The 10,000-nt window shown below is 38.6% G+C and overlaps 1 protein-coding gene across 2 annotated transcripts in view; it reads left to right on the top strand.

Annotated features, from left to right (window-relative positions):
* Mdh1 (malate dehydrogenase 1) overlaps window positions 1–9,156 on the top strand; it is a 10,671-nt gene extending 1,515 nt beyond the window's left edge. Inside the window, exons 2-7 of one of the 2 annotated variants that reach the window (XM_086534573.1) lie at window positions 5,145–5,340; window positions 5,503–5,639; window positions 6,694–6,849; window positions 7,110–7,292; window positions 7,418–7,642; window positions 8,310–9,156. In XM_086534573.1, the coding sequence (XP_086390699.1) occupies window positions 5,145–5,340; window positions 5,503–5,639; window positions 6,694–6,849; window positions 7,110–7,292; window positions 7,418–7,642; window positions 8,310–8,408 (996 nt within the window). In that variant the 3' untranslated portion in view covers window positions 8,409–9,156. Of the gene's footprint in view, window positions 1–5,114; window positions 5,341–5,502; window positions 5,640–6,693; window positions 6,850–7,109; window positions 7,293–7,417; window positions 7,643–8,309 lie in introns of those variants that run through there. The other variant, XM_043011962.2, reaches the window with a different exon arrangement.
* Window positions 9,157–10,000: the final 844 nt, after the last annotated feature.

Genomic DNA, 10,000 nt, shown 5'->3' with positions numbered 1-10,000 from the left:
TGGACTCCCCTTTTCACACTCTGACGAAGGGAATCAAACCTCCTCCACGGAAATTGTCTAAGCTCTCTTTTCATTAAAATACGAGGATACTCTGTTATCCCTTGCTCGAGTACTAAGTCACTTCATGAGCAAAAGCTTATGAAATGTATATATTTCTTGAATCTAAATAAACTAATGTTTTGTAATTCTACCATTTGATTGAGGGGTAAATTTTCCGAATAACGCCGCGTCACTAAATACCACAAAAGTGGTATCGATGGATTCCTCTCAACCTCTACTATTCATATATAGTGAAACTAATAAACGCTTGCACCCCTGAAGCCCACAATCTTGGTCCCGATAGTAGGGGAGGGCATGAAGTTGATCAGGGAAATTACGGGGTAAAATATGAATTCCGGCCATATTTCGTATGCAAAATCTTAACCAAATACCTACCTAACTTTGCTTAGGTTTGAAGTTTGCCCTAGCCAAGGGGGGGGGCTTTGCCCCCCCCCCCCCCCCCCTAACGCACTACGTGCTACCTATGATACATAGTTATTTCTGTAGATGCGCTTAGCTCGTTACTTACCTTCGAGGGGTGTTCTGTGTTGCCTGATGTTGCTGGGAGAAGGGAGCCTATACCGGCGGGTACAAACATGCCACGGCACGCAGGAAGTGGTGGAATCGAGTGTTCATGTCCGCTGCAGATCATACCGTGCGGCCTGACCGCAGCGGTCGCAGTTCTTCTCACGATGGACAAGACCGTGTCGATAGCATATATCCATAATTTTGTTCATGTCCCCACACGCATCACGCACTAGGTCGTACATCGACCACGAACACCCCTCACACTCTGCCATGATTACCGTAACTGAGACTTCGATGCTATGAGAAGCCGGCAATCGCATTACTGCGAATGAGCGCCCTCCGGATAGGAGACTACGACCGAACATGAAGTGAAAACTCAATAGATGGCACTCTATAATTGTACTGTAAACAATGGGGAATATTGCGCCATCTATCGAGAGAAAAAAAGAGCTCATGCAGGTAATTCATTTGACTTTCAGGGCGAGGATGGTGGTTTCGGGGTATCTTGCCCAAGGTATGTTGCACGAAGTGCCCTAAAAAGGGGGGTCCAGGGGGGGGCAAAGCCCCCCCTTGGCTAGGGATTAATTTAAAACTAGGCAAAATTAGGTAGGTCATTGGGTTAAGATTTTGCAATCGAAATATGCCCCGAAGGAGGACGAGGTAGCACGAAGTGCCTTAAAAAAAGAGACCCAGATTGTGGGCTCCAGAGGTGCAAGCGCTCATTAATTTCACTATATATGAATAGTAGAGGTTGAGAGGAATCCATCGATACCACTTTTATGGTATTTAGTGACGCGGCATTATTCGGAAAATTTACCGATTGAGGTCGAGTGCATCAATTTTTGTATGAATTGGTACTTATGCAGAATAGGAGCATATGTAGAGTAACTAATGTAATGGTCATAATGAACTGATTAAAAAATACCCTTAGGAGTAAAAAAATTTATATATTTATATCCCAAAGGTAAAGACAAGACCACGTAGCTTTCCAAATTCTAGCAAGATATGGATTGTATATGTTCCTTGTAATTTGTTGTCAAATAAGGTACAAGTCTAAATCTATCCTATGATCAGCCGTATGTCCCAACCTGCTGTGTATATGGAGAAGCAATCCTCATAGGGGGGGGATCCCTGGCTGCACAGACAATCCTACACAATGCATATCATTAAATTTCCTTAATATTTTACCCTACAATTTCCCTACTACATTTCACAACCTACCCAGCTATAGGGGGACCAAGATTCTTGAGTACAGAGTGGTTTCTGCTGGATAATTCTTTTTGAAAAGCAAATATTAGAGGATGAGAGAAATTCATTAGTTCTAATATCATAGTATTTAATAACATGACCATATTCTTACCAATACTACTTATTACATGACATGCCAAGAACTGTGGAGGAATGTCTTGAAAACCAATACAGTCCCAAAGCAAGGCAGAAGAAAGCAGAGGGAGAAAGTAAATGTCTAATCCAATTCTTCTGTTAGAGACAGATATTTGAGGGCAACTCAAGTGTTCATTTTTGTATCACTTTCTGTAATACATGCATAATAAAAATGAGTTTTGCCAGACAGCTGATTCTGTCACACACAGATTATTCTGTATTATTTGTTGTAGTGTTGTAAACCTCTGCATGAGATGGAAATAAATATAGAATACATTTAAAGAAGTAAACATGAGTTGCTAGCTTGCCCCCCAGACAGACATGATTGCCAGCTGCTTGACACCTGAGATGGGGTTTATTTTCAGAGCGAAGGAAGGGACATTAACATGTCAGCTTTTCTTGCTCTTTCATTCACTCATTGTATTACTACAACCAATTTAGTTCTGTCTTTTTTTTTTTACTGTATTGTTAGGCTTATGTATGCCCTTTGACAAACCTTATCAGTATCATATGCATTTCATCTTAAAATGTTATTTGCATGCAATGTTATATGGGTATATTTGTTCTACAAGAAGACAAAAGACAATTTTTCTTGAAAAATAACCATCCCTAATGAAGAAAGTAAGATGGGTAAGACTTTGAGCTGTGAGTGCCTCAGCATAGAGCAACCCAACTGGCACAGAGGTGCATTGCAGCCATTGCACATGGTTTTGGTCAACTTCCTCTTCTTTTTCTGCTGGTACTTCAGACATCATAAAGCTAGCACTTGGTTCATTTCCTGCTAATGCTAGGAGGGTGGTGCCATCTGTGTATGTGGTTTTAGGCTAAAACTGTTTTTGGTGAAAATTAGGGTAATTATATCAATTGATTGGTAATTATAAAGATGCTGATCCTTTTGTCTCCACGATCTTGGATCACAAAAAAAAAAAAAAGAAATTGGCATGATACAGCTTGCACTGGTTTCTATATGGTAACTCCTCAACCTTTATCTTGTCAGAATATACAGTATAGTATGTGAGTGTAGATCCATAGACTGTTTAGTGATTGTGGGCTTGCTTTTATTTTGTGCACGTCTTTAGTACTAAATGTTGTTTTTGTGTTCTTTATTATTTACGTTGTCATATTCTTGATGATTACAAATGATTGGAATTGATTAATGGCAATAGATTGTGTAGTATGCTAATGTGTATTGAGATAGTTTGTCATTTTCAGATTCCAATTTGACTGAGTTTGGAATTATGTAATCCTCTAAGTAATTGGCATTTGTATTGTGGTGTGTCGTGTGTGTGTTTTATATGAATGGCAGAAAAAAACAATACTGTGTTGATATTGCAGAAAACCCACTGTACACAAAATAGATTTATTTGAAAATGAAACATTTTCAAAATGCACCTGGATTTCATCTTCAGGTCTGAAGATGAAATCCAGTTGGATTTCAAAATCTATTTTGTAAAGTGTTTTGTCATATATTTATGTATATATAATTGGTAGATGTAGTCAAGTAGCTTGAGAGATATTTAAAAGGAAGGTAGTTGCATGGAGCATACAAAACAAAATTGGTTAACTTGTTGCAAAAAACAACATATTTGCTCTTTTGAAAGTTTATCCAAACTGTGAGAAAATCAAAGAATGTAGCAGATTTCTAACCCACAACACACTAGACTGTTAATGGACATGAAATTCTGTATATAATTAGCAAAGGTTAATTCCAGGAGAAAATAATAGCAAGAATTAGTAAAGAATTTCTATTACACTGCTTGGTTGCTTAATCTGTGTATATAGATTGCATTAGAAAAAAAAAGGATAGGCCTAAGCTAAGTATGAACCCTAAGGAACTTCTGTTGCAGGGATGCTCGATGGGCGCTCCCCTTGTCCTCCAAAATGTTACCCTGGTATTACCCTCCTCCATCGAGGGCATCTTTCGTTGGACACGTAGCTGGCCTCACCCCCCTTGCCACAAGAGTAGCTAATCTTGACAGACTGCAGACAGGTTCATGTTACACATTCCTTCGCATCGGGAACCGTCCTCTTTTCTGTCTTATTTTCTTTCACTCGTACACACACACACACACACACGTTTTCTAAAAGCATGAGTGACCAAGATTGGTGTGACGAACACAGTGGTCGGGTTGAGTGATACTGTGGAATCTTGTTTCACATGTTTTGTTTTTACTCTCTATATTATATCTATTGTTATTGTCTGGTCATGGGCACCAAATTCTTATTGTTTTTTTTATTTTCCTTTCATATTGGTCTTTGGAACTATTGCCAGCAATGTACCAAAGCTGAATAGATTCATTATGGCCTACAACTACAGCCAGAATTGTACTTTAAATCCTCCAAAGACTTTCCTGAGTGAATTCACCAAGGAATAGGCTTACATGTTATCATATTTGCTATGTAGATGATCATATAAAAAGAGAAAAAAAACAATACTTTCTAGTCGAGAGGTTCCTGAAGACTATCCCTCCGACTCCATTGATTGTTTTCTCCTCTCGGCGAATATCAAAACTTGGTTCTTTAGTGCATACTGTACCCTCTTCTAGCACCGACTATGCACTGATTCATGTGATAGTGAAATGTGACAGTTTTGCATGTGCATCATTTATGTGATGAATACTCAGCCTGAAGCACAATCAAGTCTGCAGACATGTGTTCTACCTACAGGTTGGGAAAAGGCATCCTTGCCAAGAAGTTTGATATTTTACTTTATTACATATTGTGTGCTTTGATTACATATAAGGAAGAATATGTATACTTGTATAGAAGGGAATATAACCTTGGTTGCATAGGTTACCAGTCATATTCTGGTGTATGGTTTTACACTCTACACTCAAAATTAGCATTATATTAGCATGATATTTGCCTTTGGATATCCTGTCTAATACTTGATATCGGATAACTTGAGAAATTAAGCCTAGTGGTATCCTAGCCATATCAGGTTAAACAATTCTAAGTACTGAAGGTTATGTATGAAATATAAAAGTGTAGCACTTACAGAAAATAGAATCATTAATAGATTCGACCTTTAGGTAAAACGGACTACTCAAACTTTTTGGAGTAGTTCAGTTCATGCTAAAAAAAAAAAAAAAAAAAAAAAGATGAAATAATAGAGATAACAATGGTACTATTTTTATGATGGTGTTACACCATGAAGCAAGAGGCCATTTTTAAGAGTAATGCTCTCCTCACAGGCTGAACCCGTACGTGTATGTGTGACTGGCGCAGCCGGCCAGATCGGCTACTCGCTGGTCTACATGGTAGGCTCAGGCGCTGTCTTCGGCCCAGAGACCCCAGTCATCCTCCACCTGTTGGACATCGCCCCCATGATGAATGTCCTGAATGGGGTGTGCATGGAGATCAGCGATTGTGCCTTGCCCTGTGTCAGAGGTATGTTCCTTTGGGCTTTCTTTCTTGTTCTGTTTTTCATTCTTCTATTTAATCTCTGATGGCATTTAATTTTGATCTTCCTTTTGAATGCCAATTTTAAACTTGTTCCAATGCAAAAACAAAGAGACACACCCAGCTAATGCACCTCTCTTAAAATTCCAGACGTGATCCCCACCGATGATCCAGCTGTAGCGTTCAAGGACATTGACGCTGCCTTCTTGGTGGGTGCCATGCCACGCAAGGAGGGCATGGAGCGCAAGGACCTGCTGGCTGCCAACGTCAAGATCTTCAAGACTCAGGTGAGATGGATTTTTCAAGGTGTCAGGAGTCAGTGATGGTAAAGGATAAGAATATAAATATATTTTTTAAGGATTAATAGTTTGTTGCAATAGTTGTTGAAGGGATAAGGGAGGATTTACCAGATTAGGTTTTATGATATTTCTCTTTGTAGTATATATCTAGCCATTTTTAACTAAGATGTTTAGTAATATCTTATTTGTGAAATTAGTTATTTCCATTCTTGAATTTAATACTGTTGGAGTATAGAAAATACTGAAAGAAAACAGGGATTGATAGAATTTTTATAATGAAGGTATATTTATTTTGGAGTATGGCTAGTATATATAGTTTACAGAAGAACATAAGCAGGATAATTCTGCGTATTCTTTGAATTGTGCAGTGCAAGATTCTTTTTGGCTATCACCCCTTGTCTTCCATTAGATATATTTACTTTGCTTATAATTTAGTCTATTTCTTGATGATTAGGAAGCTTATATTTGGTATAAACTTGAATTAACCAGATGCATTTATCAGATTTGTAATAGTAAATTTAAGGCTTTTGGAAGGGAGATTTGAAGCATTCGGAATTAAAGGGGCAAATCCACTAAACCTAGCATTTGGACTCCACATTTTCTGACATGGTGACAAAAAAAAGCAAGTATAAGGCAGCCTTACAATGGATTTGAGATGTTTCTCATGATTAATTCTATCTTTCACTGGAAAATGGGGCAAATATTCCTCATTTTCCCAAACAACAGCCAATAAGGAGAATTTTGGGGAATTAGAGCCATGACTTCTGAGTGATTTGATTGTTCAAAGCTCTTTTTGAAGGGTTTAATGTGTTTATTACTGTTTAGTTTCTATAATTATAATTTTATAGGGCTGCTTTATCAGTGGAGCAGTCAAACAGCATATGTCATACCTAATTAGAGAGGACACCACTTATTCCCCCAAATTTCTTTAATTGCACATACTTAGACATGAAAAACTTTAATTATGTGTTATTCAGAACCTTCAAGGTCCAATTTTATACTTTAGAAAATTACTCATTTCTATTATTTTTCTTTTTTGCAGGGCCAAGCTCTTGACCAGCATGCCAAGAAGAGCGTGAAGGTGCTGGTCGTGGGCAACCCCGCCAACACTAACGCCCTCATCTGTGCCAAGTATGCTCCCTCTATCCCAAGGGAGAACTTCTCGGCCATGACCCGCCTGGATCAGAACCGAGCTCAGGTGCGTAGAAGGAAATGGAAGACGTTCTCCCTCTCCTCCTCCCTTCCTTCCTCTCTCTCTCTCTTTCTCTCTCTCCCTCTCTCCCTCTCCCCTCTCCTTCCCCACTCCCCTCTCCTTCCCCTCTCCCTCTCCCCCCCTACACAATAGTGTGAATATCCAAACTGTTGTAATTTTGTCATTGTAGTAAAAGGTAATATTAGTATCATTTCCTCTTCTGGTTTAGTTATATAATATAGCAAACATTATTTCCCTCCCACTAGGCCCAGATTGCCAGCAGGCTAGGGGTCCCGGTGAGTGATGTCAAGAATGTGATCATCTGGGGCAACCACTCCTCAACCCAGTTCCCTGATGTTCGTCACGCTGTTGCCAACGTTAATGGCCAGGAAGTCCCTGTCTATGACGCGATCAAGGACGATGCCTTCCTGAAGGGAGAATTTATTACCGTGAGTCACTTTTTTACGACCTAATAGAGAACTCTGCGCAAAATAGTCTATATTAGTAAACCTCTGCCATGAACTTGCCATAAAACCCCAATTCATCACAATAACATCATTTATAAATTCTTCAGACTGTCCAGAAGCGCGGGGCTGCCGTCATTGCTGCTCGCAAGCTGTCCTCTGCCATGTCTGCTGCCAAGGCTGCTTGCGACCACATGAAGAGCATCTGGCAGGGAACCCCCGAAGGCCAATTTGTCTCCATGGGAGTCTTCTCCGACGGTTCCTACAACACCCCCGAGGGAGTCATGTACTCATTCCCCATCACAATTAAGGATAAGAGCTGGACCATTGTGAAGGTTAGTGTGTGTTCATGTAGTAACAGCCTTGTTAACCCACTCATGACGGGGGCATTCCAGCCTTTCATGTTACAATGCCGGGGCTCTCGAACGCATAGGCCTAAATCAGTTAAATAAACGTCACCCAGTGAACAGGCCTAGAATGCGCGGTACCGTAGTGTACCACCTGTCCAGAGAGGGTTAATATGGAGAGACTTTCTCTCTCCATAGTCCATTTTCACACATTTTTTTTCACTGTCTTTTGTGTGCATAAATACTATATTATTTTATATTTAAAATCTAGTAAGATCTAATATGCAGTAGCATTTGGATACCATTTTATTTTCTTGTCTAGTGATGCAATGCAATGCAACATCCAGTGGTGACTAGGAAGCTCATTCAGTCTTTTGTTTTTTTCAATATATATATTTTTTTTCTCTTATAATATACATTAATAGGTCAGCAATGATGCAAATTTGTTTTCATTTTATATTTACATGTCAAACTTAGCCTGTACAAGTTGTTTTGTCATTCTCTGTGGCATGTTGAACAAGTGGTGCTTGATATTCAGTTTTCTTTATAAAAAAAATAATTATAATAATAATTATGGAAATTAGTGTACAAATTGGTATAGAAAAAAAAAAAAAACTTTAGATATATATTAACACTCGATTAACCCCTATTCTAGGATCTTCCCATTGATGACTTTGCACGTGAAAAGATGGACGCCACAGGAAAGGAGCTGTGCGATGAACGTGACGACGCCCTTGCAGTGTGCCAGGATTAGGGAGGCGCGGCAGCTAGACCCAGGCTCTGAGATAGACCATCTAACTATACACATTGTTTAAGAAGTATATATATATATATAAAAACATATATATGAACATGACTTTGCTCAAGAAACAACCACAGTACTAAAATGAGTTTGTGCAAAGTAACCAGCACGTACAAGAATATAGATCGTGAAAGATCATGTGTTTTGAGAAGCAAGAGGTGTAATATTTAACCATAAATGTTGGTTATGCAAGAATCTACTTGACCCTTCATTGTGGTTTTGTTATGATGATGATTTTGTTTATTGATTATGTGAACGAACAGAAGTGTGATTGTCTTAAGTATGTCATTGTAGCCATTTGAGGTAGGGATCGCAAGAGCTTGTCCGGCAGATGTTCGTTTCAAAGCACCGGTTAATTTTGAATTTCTTTTAAGTTTGCATTGTCACCCATCCTGAGTTTTAGTACTTTAGATAATTATGTACATACACCCTTGAAAGACCTTTTCATTACGTAGATGATGTAGTGTGTGTATATATACTGCTTTCTTGGTAACATGCAGATGATAAGTTGTTACCATGAAAGTGGTATAGTCTCATCCTGAGTTTAACTGCCACCTGATGTTAATTTAATTACATTTCAAAATGTATGATTAAACAATGTAAATGAAAGTTGTATTCGTGGGATTTTAGCACTGTTATTGTTTTGTTAGGCAAAGCGGAAGTATGAACTTAGAAACATAAAAATGATAAAAAAAGCAAATGTTTTTTTTATTTACCTATACTTAGTCTTAACCACTTCAGTGACCTATCTTACTGTTCAAAACTGCTTACTCAAACACTCCCAAACTAGTACACCTTCCTAAAAGACAGTTTTTGACTCTGATCAAAATGCAATTCATTTTCAATCTTATGATGTGAAGTTTGTAATGTGTGCATCCACTAGGGCTTAGCTAGGATTTTGTGGAGGGGACACACCAGTGAGGAAAACGGGTTAGGCTTGAAGCATTTTTTTGGGGGCAAATCATCCTTAACCATTCGCACCAGTTGACGTGCCAACACGTTTTGTGGTTTTTGCATCAAGACGCCGGGGACGAGATATCGGTGAGCGAGAGGACATCCCAGGCTCACGGCTTGTGCGTCCAAGAATCTCGAGTTCGAAAACCCCAGCAGTGCGACCATCCAAAGCCGGAACCGCCCCAGCGTGAATGGGTTATCTTGACTGTCCTTTCTTGAATCTTGTCTTATCGTTATATATTATATTTAAATACATTATTTGTAAGTGCTAAATTAATTCACTCGACATAATGAATAACCACAATTTATTTTATTGTTTACAATATTTGTTTTGTTCTGACTTTTTTTGTGGCCTATTTGGCCTTGATTGTTTGTTAGATCAGCCATTACTTAAACCCAACAAAATTAAATTCTTTTGTACCAAGATGATTTTGAACAAAGTTTTCTAAGCATATTAGCACATTCATTACTACTAGACCAAACATGAACAGGTTAAGTATAACATTAAAACTCTATAGTAAAATTTCCAAAGCAAAATGTCATGCACTGAAAGGGTAGAAAAAAAAAGGTATGAAATTCATAGTTTCATG

Source organism: Penaeus japonicus, unplaced genomic scaffold, assembly GCF_977035675.1.
Source record: "Penaeus japonicus unplaced genomic scaffold, GWHDUDI00000001_assembly GWHDUDI00000041, whole genome shotgun sequence".
In the NCBI taxonomy this organism is placed as follows: Eukaryota; Metazoa; Arthropoda; class Malacostraca; order Decapoda; family Penaeidae; genus Penaeus; species Penaeus japonicus.
This window is presented reverse-complemented; position numbering and strand designations above follow the sequence as displayed.